Here is a 19,429-nt window from a genome sequence, read left to right as displayed (position 1 = left end):
CTGGAGTTCCTTGAACATGGGGGTAGCATGATCTATCAATCAACAAAAATTATTAAGCAACTATTATGATCCAGGCACTTTGCTAACTGCTGTATATAAAGATACAAAGACAGAAACAATCCCTACTCTCAAAAAGCTTATCAGATTGGGGGGGGGCAGTTGTGTGGAAAATAAATGAGTAAGAAGTAAATGGAATCAGGGACACCAATTAGGACATTATTGCAATAGTTGAGAGGTGAAAATGTCTTGAATTGGGATGGTGGCAATGAGTTCAGAGAAAGTGGACAAAAAGAAGAGATGTTCTGGAATAAAACTGACTGGGCAAGTGAGAAAGGGAATGGAGGGAAGAAATGAGGATAACTCCAAGGCTGTGAAGCTTCTCAAAGCTAGTGTCTAGCACCAGTGCTTTTTAAAATGCTTTTTTAATTGAATTGGCTATACTTGTACAAATTAACTTGTGTATAGGGGGTGGGTTGTGTGAAGGAGAAGGTACTTTATCCTAACAGCTGCAATGAATTCTACAGTCGTATTAAGAAAACTGCCAAGTGAAGGAGGAGTTTCTCACAAAAGGAAACAAAACAAATCAGCAGGAAGTGATTAGGAATACAGGCAACAGTTACTGAGATTTGGTTGCTTGCAAAATAGAGGAACTACTAACGACATAATTGTGGCTACAAATGACTGATTCCTAGGGTTTTGGTACTGCTCAATCAGGGAAATTTGCACTAATTTATTTTGTAATTCACAACTTTCTGTGCATGTGCTATGTCCACATTTGTGGGTGTTCACTTACTTGTGAAGTGGCACTTTTTTGTGAGAGGAAAGTAGTGGAAACAAAGTAAATGCATGTCGATTAGGAAATATCTAAACAAATTGTGGTATCTGAATGTAATGTGTTATAGTGTGATGTAATTATTATTATGTAAGAAACAAGGAATACCACGATGAACACAGAGAACCAAGGAAAACAGAAGAGCTGCTGCAAAAAAGAAAAACCAAGACAATAATACACACAATGGCTACAATAATGTAAATGGAAAGAACCACAAAAACTAAAAATGGATATTGCAAAACTTACAAAGAATAAACTTGGTCACAAAGAAAAGATGAAAAGATATTTCCCCTCCATTCTTTTGCAGAGGTAAAATCTTTTGCATAATTATGGAATATAGCATATAAAGGCAGATCTCTTATATGCTATTTGGTTTGTTGTTTATTTTTTCTCTTTGTTATAAGGAAAAGGGGAAGGAACAGATAAAGAGGGGAAACCTAAGAGATTGTAAAAACCAAAAGATATCAAGAATCGATTTTAAAAAGTAATTTAAAAGGATGGAAAAAGCACCAATCTTTACCTGCCAGGTTTGCTTAACGTTTTTCAAAGCCTCTCAACTGAACCAATGAGATAGTTTAGAGAATAAGAAATTTCTATTTGTTTTTCCCATGTCCCTACCCCTATAGAATAATATAATTTCTTTTAAAAATTTTAGACTTACTAACTAGTGATATAACTATATTAACCTTCTAACATTTACAGATTAATTTCATACATAAATTCAAAGGGGAAAAACCAGATTGACTTGCAAGAATAGTATTTGCTAACCTTCCTCATCAATCAACATGATAAATGATACTACAAAAGCTAACAAGCTTGCATAAATCTTTACCCAAGCGAATTGGAATTTTCTTCTAAAGACAACATTTTTTCACAGTTCTTAAAGTGAGCTCTCCACAGATGTGTGGTACTCAAAGAGCCATGATAATTAAAATTTCAAAATCCAACTGAAAGTCACTTTCTTGCTGCCTCCTTGCAGTAATTAACGTTTTTTTTAGTTCCAGGTGTGCCTAATAAATCAAATAAATCATATTCTTAGTAAATGCAGATGCATTCTCCTTTGATGAAGCATAAACCTGGTCCTGTCACATACTCAGGGTAATAATGTCTAAATTTCATGGCAATTGGAAAACCTATTTGAGCAAGAAGATGTTTCAGGAAACCTTTACTACTGGATTTGAACTGTAAACCAAACAAATATCATGGAAAGCCTTTCAGGGTCCATAACTGGTTTTGGAAGCAGAATATGTTCCTTAAATCAGTTTATCTGATATTGCAAGCATTCCCAAAGGAAAAGACAACATCCGGAACAGAATAACATTCCATAGACAAATATTATTGACCAATGACGTGACCTTCTGAAGACGGTGCACATGAATGGATCTACCCCTACCACATACCACTTACTCTTTTAATCCAGTGACATTGACCTCCAGGCATTTTCTCTTATCCCCCATGCCTAGAATATTCTCCCTCCTCATCTCTGCCTACTGACTTCCCTATTTTCCTTAAGTTCCAACAAAAACCTCTGTAGGTTTGTTTTCCCAACCAAACCCTTTTAATTTGAATGTCTTCCCTCTCTTAATTATTTCTTATTAATCATGTATATATCTCCTTACTAGATAGTAAACTCCTTGAGAGAAGAGACTGTCCCCACTGCTTAGTTCAATGCCTGGCATATAGTAGGTACTTGATAAATGTATGGTTGACTGACTGACTTAAGAATGTGAGTATTACTTCCAATGACACAGATTACAGAATCATCTACACCTGCCCCATCCCCTATAACTCTTGTCCATGTTCTCCCATAAATTTGCCACAAAAGGTTCAACCAATGTGAGCTTCCCTAATTTTTCTTGACATCACAAGGATACCAATGAAGATTGTAGGCTAGCCATTCCTTTTTCTCTCCAGTTCACCTTCTTATGATGATACCTTCTCCTTTGATGTTGTTCTTTATACACCTTTCTCCTATGTAATAAAGCTCACTCCCATCTTTGGCCTCTACATTTTGGATGTGGAGGACCCATAACCACAATTCAGCAGACTATAGTGTTCCATGACTCATGGCCATGTATCATGTCACTAGAAGAATATTAGCCTTCATTTCAATAAGAAGCTTATGGTTATTAAAAGACCTCTGATTTCCCAAAGGCATTATTATCTTCTGTTCATTTCTGGACCCAAGTCACTTTCATTTACAATGTTTGTCCAAGATGTATGCTGTGATAGATGAATACTATAGGTAGTCCATTCAAGTATAAGATATTCCAGAAAATAGGCATTTTTCACACACTTGGTTTTTCCTTTGAGGATGGTAAGGCCAAACTCTTTAGAGTGGTTATGGAACTAATCAGGTTGTTTATCCTATAATCAAATGAAATAGCACATGTACATCACTTTGCAAACCTTTGCAAACTAAATAAATACTAGCTCTTTTTAAAGAAACTGTGATATTCTCCTAGAACTGGCATAATCATGTGAAAAGAACAGTTGTTCAGTCTTCCTGTTTTATCTCTTAATATTAATGATAAAAGAAAGGGTTATTAAACATAATTATAGGATCTTTTTAATTTTAAGGAATCTTTTATAATTTTACATAACTTTGGCATATGCTCATGAGACACCTTAGTGGAAGAAGCCTTTAATACAGTGATTTGCTTTATCAATGGGTTTTATTTTTGTTTTTGTTTTTTTGGTGAGGCAATTGGGGTTAAGTGACTTGCCCAGGGTCACACAGCTAGTAAGTGTCAAGTGTCTGAAGCTGAATTTGAACTCAGGTCCTCCTGAATCCAGGGCCAGTGCTTTATCCACTATGACATCTAGCTGCCCCTTTTACCAATGGGTTTTAACTTAATATAGTCAACAAAAGAAGTAGAGTGTAAACTTGAATTTTCTATTGTTTAAGGAAATTATGTAATGTTATGGATGAGGATTATAATTTGCATATGGATTGTTGGTTTATTTCTAATATTCTCTTCAAGGATGCGTGTAAATTGCCATGAAATTTTTAGCAAGATAAAATCAAGATGCCCTTTTTTGGGGATGGGGAAGAAGAAGTTAAGATTATTGGATGGTATCTTCCTTGATATCTTGCACGTTATCCCTTAATATCAGAAATTAAGTCTGTATATATTTGGCATTTATTTAACTCTTTGTCCCCATTTAATTATATTAGCTGCCATATTACTTATGCATGGTATCCTTTCTTCCTGATAATGTGGGCCACTATGCCTTCTGGGCCAGGTTTTATAGATCTTTTTCACTCTATCACAAAAGTGCTAAATGGTTGGAATTTTCATGAGAAAAAGAGTAAAAGGAATTTTTCTAGTCCATGACTTTTAAGGAAAACTGAAGATATCATGTAATGACAATATAGGAAGCCATTCTAATTTTGCCTTGTATGCAGTAAGTCTTTGAAACACCCTCTTTGAGATAACCCTTATCTCTTCCTATGTAAAGCAAGTTCAATATGCCTCATTCCTATGCTATAATCATAGGAATTTATTGCTCTTATCCAAACCACTGCTTATAAAGGAGAAGAAACTGAGAACCTTGAATGACTTGTTAAAGGACACATAATTTTACTGTGACAAAATTTGAAATGGAACCCGTATCTCCTAAATTATAGTACTATGATCTATCAACTTTATTGCTCCAATCTATTAAAGTTCTATTTAGGAAAAGGGAAAAAAGTACTTTTCTAATTTTTTTCTTGGTTGGAAGAAAAATAAAGGTATTAATACTAGGTTATACCCTGATGCAGTTAAAAAAAAATAGACATGATCCTTATAAGCAAAGGTAGACTGTTGGTTCTTGAAAGATAAATCTGAACTTTTCTGAAGATCAAAGCAATGACTATATATACTAGTTATTTGTCCATGACATAAGTGATATCATAGCATCCATACTAAATATACTGTAGGAGGATAGGAAGAATGAATTAAAACCATTTCCCAGAAATGTCTCATTATTTTTTGCCTCAAATCCAAGGTCCATTTTTCCAGGCAGTTTTCAAAACATTATAAAACAGACTACAGCTTGAGAATGTGCCATGCAACAAAAGAAGGGTGATCTGTTTTTTAAAAGAGCAAATGTATGCATGAGGAAGGCTGGGAGGGGAGTAAAGGAGAACTCATCACTCACACTCTTCCCCCTCCCCACCACCCTACCCCTTATTCAACCACCAATCATAGTTGACGGCACTACTAGAAGTCTTTATTTAATTACACAAAGGTCAATGTCTGATTTCATGTTTCCAAGCAATGCCTAGTAAGCTTCTATGAAACCCCCAAATACTGAAAAATATCTAGTTGTTGGGGTTTTTTTTTAACCTTGAACAAAAATAAAAAAGAGTAATCTATGGTTAAATATATGAATTAGTTTAATTATCTGGAAGGTGAATTACCACTTTGTTATTTAAAACAAATTCAAGTTAAAGGATACAGTTACTAAGGAGATAATGGATTATTTCTCTTCTCAAAATAAATGATCATGTAAATAACTTGCTTGAAAGATAAATTTTCATTCACTCAAACATTTATTATCAGAGAACTGTTCAAGGCAGTAGCTATGATAGGTACTGATCTGATAAGTGTTTATAGTATAGGCTCCAACTGTAATCTCCCATTTGAAACACAGAATGGCCATATATATATATATATACTCAAGTAAGATTCAACTTCTTGGTCATTTACCATTTTACCAAGTAAAGACACTGGGCAGCTAGGTGGCTCAGTGGAGAGAAAGAACACTGGGCATGGAGTTAAGAAGACTTGAGATCAAATCTGGCCTCAGACACTGTGTGACCCTGGACAAGTCACTTAACTCTGTTGGCCTCAGTTTCCTCATCTGTCAAATGGGCTGAAAAAGGAAATGGCAAACCACTCCAGTATCTTTGCCAGAAAAACCCAAAAGGTGGTCATGAAGCGTTGGACAAGACTGTGAAAGGAGCAAACAACAGCTAATGAGATCTCAAAGGAAGAGGGTTAGATTCTGAATACATTGAAAGCACAACTGAAAGAACCAGATTGTACTGCTAAAAGGTGATTTGGTGTTCATAATCAGAGAATTTTTTTTAGGTAAGGAGCACATTCTCTGAGGGGTAACATGATCCAGCACAGACTCTTGTGATTATTTGGCAATAGTCCTTTGAATTTTTCTAATCCCAAATGAACCATACCCTAGGACCTGGTGAGCTCAAACTAATACAATTAAGGAAAATAAAACCTGATCATTGTCTCCAAGAGAGAATCGTGTCTAAAAGAAACTACAACCAATAAACCAAGATTGACATCAAAACAATATAGCATAAAAAAAAAGAGTGTTAAAAACAATATGGTTTCATTTATAATTTTGGGTTTTTTTGCAGGGCAATGAGGGTTAAGTGATTTGCCCAGGGTCACACAGCTAGTAAGTGTCAAGTGTCTGAGGCAAGATTTGAACTCAGGTCCTCCTGAATCCAGGGCTGGTGCTTTATCCATTGTGTCACCTAGCTGCCCCCCATCGTTCATCATTGTAGCAAAAATATAATTTAAAAAATCCCTAGATGTAAATACAAATAGAATACCCACATTCCTGTTTACTGCAGTATAAATTGATCAAAATTGCCTTTAGCATTGAAACTAGTATCTGATGGTTATGTTCAAAGGGAATTCATGCGAGTAAAGGGAGACAAACCAGCAGAAAAATTCATACAATAACAGCAATAATATAAAAATGAACAACTTTGAAAGACTTGGGAACTCTGATCAACACTAGGACCAACGACAAATTCCAGAGGACTTAAGTTGGAACATGTTACCCACCCCTTCCTTGATAGAGGTGATGGACTCAGTACGGCATTGAGCTTTTTTCTGTTTTTTGCTTTCTCACTGGGTGGGGTGGTACGAAGAAGAGAGATGGAGAGTTCAAATTTTAAAATAAAATTTAATTTAAAAAATAAAAGAAATAAGTTATGGTTTATGCATGATGTGGAAATAAAGGATTTAAGGGGGGCAGCTAGGTGGCGCGGTCGATAAAGCACTGGCCCTAGATTCAGGAGAACCTGAGTTCAAATATGACCTCGGACACTTGACACTTACTAGCTGTGTGACCCTGGGCAAGTTGCTTAACTCCTATTGCCCTGGAAAGAAAGAAAGACAGAAAAGAAAGGAAGAAAAATGGAAGAACAATGGAAGAACGGAAGAACGAAAGAAAGGATTTAGAATATTAGTGGAAAAAAAAAAACAGGCTTGAATTTTTTTTAACTGCCCCTATGTAATTTTCATTTCCATACCAGGATATGTGACTACTGAGTGAAGAATGGCTGAGTAAACTGGTACATGAATATATTTGTTATTATGAAACAAATAAGGAATAAGGAATAACATTGGAAATTTTGTATGAATTAGTATAAAGACACAGAACCTAAAATATATAATAGCAATGTAAATGAAAAGATCACTAAAAAAGTCATGATTTTTTTTTTTTGCTGAGCAGTTGAAAAGAAATTGGAGTCTTTGAAGATAATGAAATATAACCTCTCCCTTCCTCTCTACAGAAGGATAGGTTATTAGTTAAACAGAATGCTACATGCATTGTCTGAAGCTGGTCATGGTATCAGGCATTTTTGCACAACTTTTCCTTTGTTACATGAGAGGGCTCAAATGGGGGAGGGGGAATCTGAGAAGTGAGAAAACTTCAGGAGGATTCAAGTCAGACGGTAGAAAATGCTATTTTAGTTAACTGAGCAAGCTAGTTTGCTTTTTGTGCTTTTTTTTTTCTATTCATGTTTTCTATTTCTTACATCATCCTGGTACCCCTCCCTCCCCCAGCCTCCCAACATCCCATATGAAAAACAATTTTTTTAGAGAGGAAAACAGTACAACTGATACATTGAGCAAGTCTGAAAACAAGTGCAATGTGTAACACCTGCAGATTTTCCATCTCTCCACAGGGGAGTGTCTTGTCATATCTCTTTCCTTTGGTTTTTATTCAAAAAAGTAAAACCTTAAAAAAATTTTTTTTGCAAAATCTTAGATCAAACTTCTTAAATGTATGAAAAAATCTCTACAGATCAAGTGCTAATAGAAAGGAAAGAACCAAAGTTCTCTTTCTTCCTTTGAAATAATTTTTTTTTTTTTTTGGTGAGGCAATTGGGGTTAAGTGACTTGCCCAGGGTCACACAGCTAGTAAGTGTTAAGTGTCTGAAGCCGGATTTGAACTCAGGTCCTCTTGACTCCAGCGCCGGTGCTCTATCCACTGCGCCATCTAGCTGCCCTAAAATAAATCTTAAGATCATTTAGTTTGGTGCAAAGGTTGAATATTTTTAAATTATGACACACTCAAAGAAAATTCTTTTTCCCTTGAAATCTGTTTCCCCCTCCCCCCAGTTAAAAAAAACAAATTTGTAACCTAAATAATACTAACTGCATAAATTGAAGACAGACATGAAATGCCTCTATTTCAGAGTTTTTATTAAAATTTGAAGTGCCCCTTTATATTTAGTAAGGATATAGATAATTCTTGAAAAATATACTGTCAAATAAAATGGGGAAAGGAAAGAAGGGAAGGGAACAAACATATTATCTAAACTGAACCTCAGTTCAATCCTGTAAAGTTAAGTAACTTGTCTAGAGTCACACAGCTAATAAATTAGGTGGAGTGGAAAGAGCAGAGAATCAGGCCTGAAGTCATCAGGACCTGAGTTCAAATCCAGCCTCAGACACTAGCTGTATGACCATAGGCAAGTCACTTTACCCCAATGGCCTCAACAACAACAACAAAATCCCTAAGACAATTTTAAGCAAGGCTTCTTTGACAGCTAATTGTGTACTTCTTATCTTCTACTGTTGCCTGGAACTTTGATTGCCCTTTAACTTCCTCCATGTTTATGTCTTGTTTCTCAAACTGCATTATAGACTCCTGGGTCTAGTAGAAAACCACTGTAATTTTAATCTCTCTCTCCCACATATTGCCTAAAAAAGGGTTAGCACAGCCTTGGTTAATAAAGTATATTAAGAAACTTCCAACTTGTTGCATTTGGGAAGGAGACAGACTGGCACTTCTGAATGTGTTGGGCCAGTGCACTCTGAGTTGCTGGAATTTGATTCTATGGCCATCTATGCTGTATACATAATTACATGTATGGGACTATGTCTATTTTTCACTTTAAATCATGCCTGTGGTGCTGAGCAGACTCAGAGTTCCCACAGACTTCAAAAGGAACTCCATGCCTGAAGCAGCTCTGCAGGGCATTGAAGAAGATGAGAAACAGGCTCCACATAATGGGAATTAGGAGCCAATCACTAATCTCCTTTAGAGAAAAGGAAAATATTTCAGTTTCTTAATTTTTTTAAAGGAAGGCATTCCTCCTATTCCTTTAAAATACCTCTTATAAAATATGCCAAACTGAAACAGGACTGTACCAAGATACATAAATGCAATATGAAGATAGTGTAGTGGACAAGTTTCCTTAAAATAAGAATCAAATTTATTCTGAATAATCTGCAAAGGTAAAAAGGGTAGTTTAGTTAGCACTGATTCAACATCTGGTCATTCTCATGAGAGCAACTGATCAAGGTGATCAATTTTTATCAAGGCAATAGGATTTTTTCCTCAAGCAGGGCTATGTTATGAATGTTCTTTCCCCATACCCACATTTCAAAAAGATTAAGAAACTTTCAAAAGTAATAACGTTGAGACTCGACTCTGCTTGGGTTTGGCCAAAATTAAGCCAGCAACCCAGTGGTGAAAGGCTTGATATCCAATTACCAGTCCCAGGGCACTGCTTGATTCTAGCTTTTCTTGCAACTATAATAGTATGCAGAGCATAGATGTTTGAACAAAAATGAGGATTCTTTTCAAATGAAATGTATACGACCAAAAAATAAAGGGCAAACATAAAAGATTTATCACTAATGAAAGAGGTATTAACTATTACAAAGCGACCAGTTCAGCGTTTCTATAAGAATTCACATTCACTAAACATAAGCCAAGTGACTGGAGAGAAATCAACAAAATGTCAGCCTAACATACCAGGAAAAGAATGTCTACGAATGAGAAACAAAACTTTACAAATATGTAAAATTATGGCATGGTATTACTTCCAAGAAACAGAGGCTACCAAGAACATTCAAAGAAACATTTTGTACATTTTCTTTGCTTTTTCCATTTCCATACCTCAGGTGATGTACTACATCTTCTTAGATTTAGGGGTGTTGAGCTTTGAAGTGCCCTGACACATCAGTCTATAGTATTCTAAACAAGACACTAATCAATTTCACTTACCATCTAAGACAACTGCTTCTTCCTGCTGTTCATGTGGGTCTCCTACTTGTCCCTCTGATATTCCATTAATGCTGCTTATCTGTCCATTCTTCTGTAGAAGCTATGTGAGGAGAGAGGGAAAAAAACAATTTGAATTCAGTCTATGGAACACAGCTAAATAGGTTATAAACATTACCTCATGGTAAGAAAATGATGGGGGGGTGGGGAGGAAGGCAAGAAACAAAAAGGAATATACTATTTTCTAGGTTCGGTGATTTGAAGGATTCTACTGCCTCTAAACTCAGGCTTTCTGTAACCCACAATATCATGTTTGCCTTTTAAGACCTCATTTCCTAAAACATATGGAAAATTAAAATTCTATATCTATATCACCTCAGTAGTTAGCCATTTTCTGTTAGTCTTTGATCCTGTTAGCATTGAATGCTTCAGTGCCAAATAAGTTGAGCTGCAATTTCCAAACAATACATAAGCATCAAATCAACCATAAATGAAATGTAGACCTTTTACTTGATGAAGATGGGAGACAAAAGATTTGAATACGATGTTACTCCATTATTGCTTACCTAAAAGACTTGTTTTCATGAACAAGTTGTTGATCTCATGCTGAGATAAAGAAATCTTAGGGCTAGATGAAAACTGGTTGACACACATATCACCAATATCGCTTGTTCAACAAAACTTTTGTTGGCCTAATCAATGACTTAGATCAAAATAACCTTTGTCTTTCTTTTACTTCCCCATAAACGGATGGTAAGTTCATGGGATGCTATGCAGAAGCCCTTTCTTGTACTAAATTGATTCCACCCGGCGGCATTCCCCTCTCATGCAAAAGTTGTCCTTCAACTATATGATCTACTTTATGGAAAAAGATATGGGTGCATTTTCAAATTAACATCACAGATGGAATAACTTGGCTTCAAAATATTCACATGCTGAGTCCACATATTAAGGAACTGAATATCCTTAGATTACATTCCCACTTTAAAAGTTTTTGCTTACCAAAAATATGAAGGATGGTCATTTTAAATGAAAGTTTAAAGATAAAAGGAAAAATCCCACAATGTTCATGAGCAATAAAGAACTTCAGAGTTTGGGGAATGACTATAGGAGCTTGGCTCCAGGCATATCCTACAAGGGGCCCTTTCCCTTACACTCCATGTTGTTATAACCGTGTTTGGCTTTTCAAATACATTTCTGCACATTATCTCATGTAATTTCTCTTAATGAACAACCCTGTGAGGCGGGTGCTTTTATCCACATTTTAAAGATGAGAAAACTGAAGGCCAGTAAAGGTTAAGCAGTGTGCCAATGGTCACACAGCTAGCAAGTGTTTGAGTGCACATCTTGTTGAACTCTATCATGTCAGAATATAATGTGAATTGTGTATATCTCGAATTAAGGTTTTGGTAAGATTGGCTGAACTATCAGATTCCTTCCTTCCTTCCTTCCTTCCTTCCTTGCATCACCCTGCTGCCAACCTGGTGGTAAGCCTACCTAAGTTCAACATTAAGCAAAGAATAGCTCTTAGGTTCTGATGTTATATAGTACCCAGGATCAACTCCATGATGAGGCATCAGAATAGCACTTTAGCAGAGGGAAAGAGAACCAAAAATCCCTCACTTATCTCATTCAATATTTTTTTCACTAAATGTACTTTTTCAGCGATCCCTGGAAAAGCAAAAGCACAATATGGGAAGGGAGTCACAGCAATGAAAAATTACAGAGTTAAGGGAACTTGCCTTTTTGGGTTCTATGCTTTGCTTTTGATTTTGTATGCACAGAAAGAGACACATGGACTCATGTCTCTTTATAATTGTTCTGCAATGGGAGTAAAGTGTGAGTATGAGATGCCTCAGTCCATAGGGCTATATCAGCCCTAACTCTCCTGACAGTCATTTCAGATAAAATTCAGGCTCTTCTTTCTCAACCACATAGTGCTAATTTGTGGATGCCATTCAATTTCTGATATTTAAAGGGACAGTGTATAGTAATAGCCTTATAGTAAGTGACCCAATATACATGCATACTTGATATTGATAACATCACTAGTGGTAATATTTACATTGATTTTAACAGTTTTGAAAGTATTTTCACACATAGTTCCATTTGAATATGGTAAATTAATATTTTATGCACTGTATTATTTTTGTGTCTAACAACAAAAAAACAAAAAAGGCATATAAAATGTATAACAGAATGTATAAAGTATTTACAATTCTCAGTCCTCCTAGTTTCTTTTGTGATAATAAAATGAACAGTCTAGAACTGATTAAAATATAACCCTTTCCACACCACAGACCAAGGATTTTGAAAATTCTTTTCCTGAAAAAATTATGATATATGACTGACCTCCATTAACTATGCTTAGTACGTAGCCATAGGATAAGCCTCATTTTTAATTTTCCATGAAGATTTAATAATCTTATGATTCTAATCCTCTGTGCTTCGAGTGGAAAGTAATGCTTGAGTTGAGCTTTGACAAAAAAATTAATGATTCTAAGAGGCAGCAGAGAGGAGGGAGTGTGTTCCAATCAGAGGAGAAAGCCTGTGAAAAGTCAAGAAGATGGAATGGTATTTGAAAAACACAGTATTTGAAAAGGAGTAATAGAAAGGTAAGTTGGAGTCAGGTTGTAAAGGGCTTTAATTACTAAATAATCAAGACTGTCCTTACCCTACAATTTAACTTACAGCTGTAGTCTAACCAAGGCAGCTTACAGAAGGACTATCACCCTTTTATTCCTGAAAGCTCTCCCTTTCTGGATGCAGTCTAAGATCACACTACTCCTTTGTACTGCTATATCACACTCCCATTGAGTTTTATGAGGCCATCATCTTTTTTAAAAAAATAGACTGCTCTCTACTCCTCTGCCCCCCATCTTGTACTTCAGGCTAGTATGAGAGACTAGAGCTATATATAGTGATTTGGGGATCATCTTCTAGTTCTAATCTCCTTACAACATCCCACTTGGTAGCTGGATCAGGTCTATTTGGTTTAATGATCTCTTTTGCAGATGACTCACAAATCTATAAGTCTAGTCTAAATATCAAGTCTGTGCTCCAGTCTCACATCATCATGGCTGGACATTTTAAATTGATTGTCACATTTACATCTCAAATTTAAATGTCCCAAACAATTCATTATTGCTCCCACCAAACCCACCCCTTTTCTGAACTTGGATATTTCTCCAGAGGGAACCACATACTTCTAGTCACCCAGGTTTACAACTTCCATTACCTTCACAATCTCTTACTCTGAATATCCAGTCAGTTGCCAAATCTTGTTATTTCTAATTCCCCATTTCCCTCTGCCTCAAGTCTATCCCTCACTCCTATTCATCCTCCACACAGCTGACAAAGTGATTTTCATAAATCACATGTCACCCTTGCTCAATAAACTCCAATGGTTCTCTATTATCCCTAGGATCAAATATAAACTCCTCTGTTTGGCATTTAAAACTCTCCAAAACTTGAAGAAAACCATATTTCAGGGTTGAGGAAGAACTTTGGAGAAGTCAGACCAGTGAGAAAGGAGAAAGAAAGATCATGGAAACCATGATCTTCCTTAGGAGATAACATCAAATACTACAGAAAGTTCAAAGAGAATTAGGACTGAGAAAAAGCCACTAGATCTAGCAATTAAGATGTCATCAGTGAAGTGTAAGGGAGGAGTTTTAGGGGACTGAAGCCAGACAACAGGAGTTTCAAAATGTCAATGTCTTCTTATACAAAAGCAATAGCGTTTGTATATTACTTTACATACATGTTTATACCTGCAGCTTTAATGTTATCTTTAGAGGAATCACTGTCAACATTTTAGGGAAATTCCAAGTTTGTGATTTATGACATTTGAATGAAAGATCAGAGACATTTGTTTTATAAAGTGTCAGTTTTTAAATTTTGTTTTTCTTAGTGATGATTTAAAAAGAGGGACTAGTTAATGTTGAAGGAGTTGTGGGAAGATGAGCACACCAATAACAAGATTTCTGGAAAGAAACTGCCTAAACATACATATACTTTAATCCAGAAATCCATCTTCTGGAAATGTACCCCATGGAGATCAATGACAAAGACAAGTACCCTATCCACACCAAGAAGAAAAAATTGGGAAATGGCTAAAGTTGTAGATACATGTATGTAATGGAGTACTATCATATTGTACTATGAAGGATAGGAAGAATATGGAAAAGGATGGGAGACATATTGTAGTGGGACCCCAAGAAACCCAAAGACCCAAACCCCAAGGAATCCTTATACTTTCCCAAGGGAAAAATAGGTCTGCCTCCCACCTCAGGAATGCTGAGTGGCCAAGCACAAAGACCTTGTTCTGCAAGGAACAAAGATGATCTATTGATATGGATGGGCAGCATTAATCATACCCAGGCTCTCCTTTCCAGTTGTTTCCCTTCTCAGTTGTTTTTCCCCTCCCAGTTGTTCTGACAACTTATTTGTAAACATATAAAAAACCTAGCTCTTCTCTTACTTAGAGAGACAGTCTCTATAATGATTGTCATCTATTCCTCTCTCCTAATAAATCTTTTTTTATTTTACAAGATTCACTATGAGCCTCCAATTCTTTGGGACCCCATCCAGGTCGCAAGTCCTCTCAGCAATATAAACATATGAACAGATCCAAAGCTGAAACAGGAAAAACAATATAATCAGTGAATATAATAATGTAAATTTTAAAATGAAAAAAAAAAACAACACCAAAACTCGATACTGCATACTTTGAAGATCATATTGATGAGGTTGGCCCCAAAGAAGAAACAAAAGGTATGACTTGCCCAGGATCACACAGCTACTAAGTGTCAAGTGTTTGAGGTCAGATTTGAACTCAGGTCCTCCCGAATCCAGGGCCAGTGCTGTGCCACCTAGCTCCTCCATTTTTTTTTTTTTTTACAGAAGTTAAGGGACTGCATGTATGGAATACTGCATATAATGACATGTTTTAATGTTACTTAGCTTTATTTAACTTTTTTTATTCTTTTGCTATAAAAAAGAATTGTCAGGAAAAGTGAAGAAATGTTTTTCTTCACACGCTAAAACATTATTTACTTCCTAAGTCACACCTATCCCTACTATGTATATATTTTTTTTCTTTAAGAATAATTTGGGGGCAGCTAGGTGGTGCAGTGGATAGAGCATTGGCCTTGGATTCAGGAGGATCTGAGTTCAAATCCAGCCCCAGACACTTGACATTTACTAGCTGTGTGACCCTGGGCAAGTCACTTTACCCCAGCTGCCTCACAAAACAAACGAACAAAAAAAAGAATAATTTGGTCAATTACCTGATTAAGCAAGGTAAAACAATCTTGTACCAAGTAAGAATTAGTGACTGGGGCAGCTAGGTGGCACAGTGGATAGAGCACTGGCCCTGGAGTCAGGAGTACCTGAGTTCAAATCTGGCCTCAGACATTTAACACTTACTAGTTGTGTGACCCTGAGCAAGTCACTTAACCCCAATTGCCTCACTTAAAAAAAAAAAAGAATTAGTGACTAATAGGAAACTAACAGGACACATCCTTGAGCACAGAGACACCTGCCTTTTATATACAGCATAAAAAAGACAGTATGGCATTAATGACTGGAGGGCTAGCCTTGGAGTCAGAGAAGAGGTTCAGGTGTGACCTCTGGCACATCCTAGAGGTGCTATCCTAGGCAAGCCATTTAAGTGCTTAATGCTCTAGGCAGCTCTCCAAGGCAATGAAGTATAGAACAGATGTAGCAAGCTCCCTAGTAAATGAAATCAAGGTCTGGGTCCCAAGGAAAATTATGACACTCTGCCCAGCTTTCATATGGATAGCAGCAATGATTTATATCACTATAAGATCGAATGTATTATATACTACAGGCAAACTATGGATTTGCATAGAACAGCATTCAGAATTATGTCCTCTGGGTGGGTCATCCAGAGTTCAATTTAAACAAGACTTCACCAAATTGCAATGGAATAAGGGATTACATTTGAGATTTTTCCTTTCCTTTCTCTTCTCCACAATATTATTTATCAATTGGGGGACCAAGTGGGCTCTTTTACATTAAATGGATACCAGGCGGGCAAACTTTCTGATTCACAAGTTCGGAAAAGGTTTGTGAGAATTAAAATAGAAGGAATGAGATTAGTAATGAAAGTTTTACCACAGGTTTTCCCTGCTCTCCCTTTTTTCAAGTATTAGGAATACTGAACTACCACCACCACCACCACCCCCAACAAAGCAGCAGCATGGTGTATAATAGACTGCTAGACTTTCAGTCCAGGAAGACCTGAATTCAAATTTGATTTCTACTACTTACTCTACCTATGTGACCTTGGGCAACTCATTGAACTTCTCCACTCCTCAGTTTCATCTATAAAATGAGAAATATGGACTACCTGGATATGATGAACTAAGAAACTGAGAGAAATAATTCTTAATTAATTAATCAATTATTGGGGAGATCAAGTTGTTGGATTTTCCCCCTCCCTTTTTTCCTAGTTCCTCATTCAAAGTCCAGTCTTTTAAGGAAATCTCTGACATTGCCCACATAGACCATCTAGACCAGGGATTCTTAAATTTTTTCCATTTGCCCCGCCTTTTCCCCAGAGAAATTTTTACTCAGCCTTGGGAATATAGGTATATAAAGTAGGTATACATAACCTTTTACTTTTGCCAGATTTTTTACAACCCCCACATTCAGTGACAGATGCACAGTTTAAGAAGCTTTGACCTAGACCAACTAGGTGGAGTTGTTGCCCCACCCAGCTAGAGAAACTTTACAGAAGAATCTAATCTAGATAAATTCTGGCCCCTTGTTTCTACTCAGGCTTGGGGAGAGGGGGATCCTTTGTCTAGATTGCTGGGAGTGGTCTGGGAGTGACATAATCAAAGTCATGTTCCTCCAGCCCCTCATTAGAATAGGCCCACCTCTCACTGTTGACCAATCAGAGTTGATTGCCACCTGTCAGGAATACCCACTCTGTAGAGGGGAAAGCATCAAGAAGATGCCACTATCTGTCTTTGGCTCAAAAGAGATAACCAATCCTTTTATTAATTGTTTAATAACCATAAATAATAAAATGATGAATTACCCAGTAAATATGCCTCTTGAACATTTTATGTCATAGACCCTTTTACCTATCATTCTCTGATCCTTCTATGATAAGGTTCCAAAGGCTGATGAGTCTGCATGGGAAACATCTCCATCTCTCAGGTCATAGAGAATTTATCACACCCTCACCTTCTGCAATATAACTTAAATAATCTTGTAAATGCATACTCCAAAGAGAGACAGAGGGTAGGTAAACATGGGTGGGAATCATAGGAATGTTCAAATAATATATCTACAGTATCTAAAAGTGACTTTAAACCACAGCTAACTATAATACTATTATGGTAATAATAGGAAACTTTTAAAAAATAAATTTGAAAAACTACCTCCCCTCCATGCTATTTAAAAAAATCAGCCCCAGAAAAAATTGTATTTTTTTTCCAATTTGAATAGGGAAAAGCACAGTAAGAAGCAAAGGGATAATGGCCTGGCCTGTTACTAAAACGAGTTTGCAATAGATTACAAGTAAAAAATATAAGTCAGCAGAGACATGGCAATCAAAAAAGCAAATACGGTCTTAAATTACGAGAGCCATCAAGAAAACAACATGGAAGCTATAGTTAGTGTAAGTGTGTCTGCCCTAGTCAGACAGTTATCTAAGGAAGATCATTGGAGAATATCCATGAGTGCTTGGGCCTCAAGCCCTTGGTGTAGGCAGGGTGGATAGAGCACTGGTCTTGAAGTCTGGAGGACCTGAGTTCAAATGTCACCTCCGACACTTTTACTAGATGTGCTAGTCCTGGGCAAGTCACTTAAGCCAATTATCTTCAACATCTGGGCTATCTCCAGTTGTCTTGATGTACATCTTGTCACTGGGCCCAGGTGGCTCTGGAGTAGAGAGTGAGGTTGGAGACCTTGCACAGCCCTCCCTCGATTAAATCCAATTCAGGGCAAGTCATGACATAACTTCCTGATGTCATAGTCCTCTTGGAGAATGAAGGACAAATAACAAACAACAACAATACCAGATACCACTTGGGACATTTAGCAAGGATGAAGGCCAACTAAATGAGGACACAAAAGCCATCTCCCATGGGAGATGTATTACCCTTGCTCTGCTGAACCCCAGAAGGCAAACTAAGACTGATAGGTGGAACAACTTCTTTAAAAGCTATGAAATCAAGTGTGATCAGAGCTATCCATCAGCTTCCCCATCACTACAGGTCTTTTAAATGAAGGCTGGTTGACCCACACTTCAAGGCACAAGTTTTTAATATATTTTTTTTTCCTTAAAGACCTATCTATTTCACAAGGTGATGCAAGACATGGCTAGAAATTTGAAAGGGCAATATTAATTTAAAAGTAGTTTGCCATACATATAAGATCACTGCCTATAGACATTTCACTGATTTCTAATTAATCAAAGTAAAAGCTAGAACAGAAAAGAGAAGACAGATAATTATAAAAAGTCATGATTTTCATTAACTAAGTGGGATTGATTCAAGCCCTGCAAGCTCAGGTCATCTCAAATGACAATTCTTTGAGAGAAAAAAAGGGAAAGGTCAAGAAACAAATAGCCACACATAGCAGTAGGTTTCATATCCAAAAAGTAAGACCATTGATTCGAGTCTAAGAAGATAATGTTACCAGTATCCTAAGTTCAACAATTCACACAGCATGAATTTTTATAAGAAAAGGGCCTTGCCAAAAAACAATCCTTAACTGCTAAACCATATTTCAGGATTCATTTAACCTAAGCTAAAACAGGCCTAATCTCTTGGCCCCCCAAGAAACACGACTAACTACAGGAGAAAGGCACAGGGCCATGCCGTAGATTTAGCCAACTACTGGCAGGGTCAAGGGCAGATAACAGTTTAATCATTTTAATAAGGAAAAACATTTTATAGACCTGATTCTTTCACAACCTATGACTGGAAAGAACAGATTTAGTGTTGGGTCTGAAGGATCTTGGTTAACTGTGTAGTGTTCACAGTGAAGTGAAACAATAACAGTAGACAGAACACTAGATTCAGATGCACATGACAAGAAATTTCATATAATATGTAAGATCCTTGAGGACAGGGATTGCTTTCCTTTTGTCTTTGTATCTCTAGCCTGTTAGTATAATTCCTGGCATACAGGATAATAAATAATAATAAATCACCGTTCATCAATTAATATAGGCTAGCTCTTTGACTTTAAGGCCTAGAGAGATCACATGTGCTGTTTTCCCATTTTTAAGATTTCAAAGGGGCAGCTAGGTGGTGCAGTGGATAGAACACTGGCCCTGGATTCAGG

General features: G+C 36.7%; 1 protein-coding gene across 1 annotated transcript in view; it reads right to left on the bottom strand.

Annotated features, from left to right (window-relative positions):
* The window catches only part of AKAP12 (A-kinase anchoring protein 12), a 115,827-nt gene that overhangs the window by 31,688 nt on the left and 64,710 nt on the right, over positions 1-19,429 (bottom strand). The window contains exon 2 of the mRNA XM_044001529.1: positions 10,103-10,202. Coding sequence (XP_043857464.1) covers positions 10,103-10,202 — 100 coding nt within the window. The remainder of the gene's footprint in view (positions 1-10,102; positions 10,203-19,429) is intronic.

Source organism: Dromiciops gliroides, chromosome 4 (genome assembly GCF_019393635.1).
Source record: "Dromiciops gliroides isolate mDroGli1 chromosome 4, mDroGli1.pri, whole genome shotgun sequence".
Lineage (NCBI taxonomy): Eukaryota > Metazoa > Chordata > Mammalia > Microbiotheria > Microbiotheriidae > Dromiciops > Dromiciops gliroides.
This window is presented reverse-complemented; position numbering and strand designations above follow the sequence as displayed.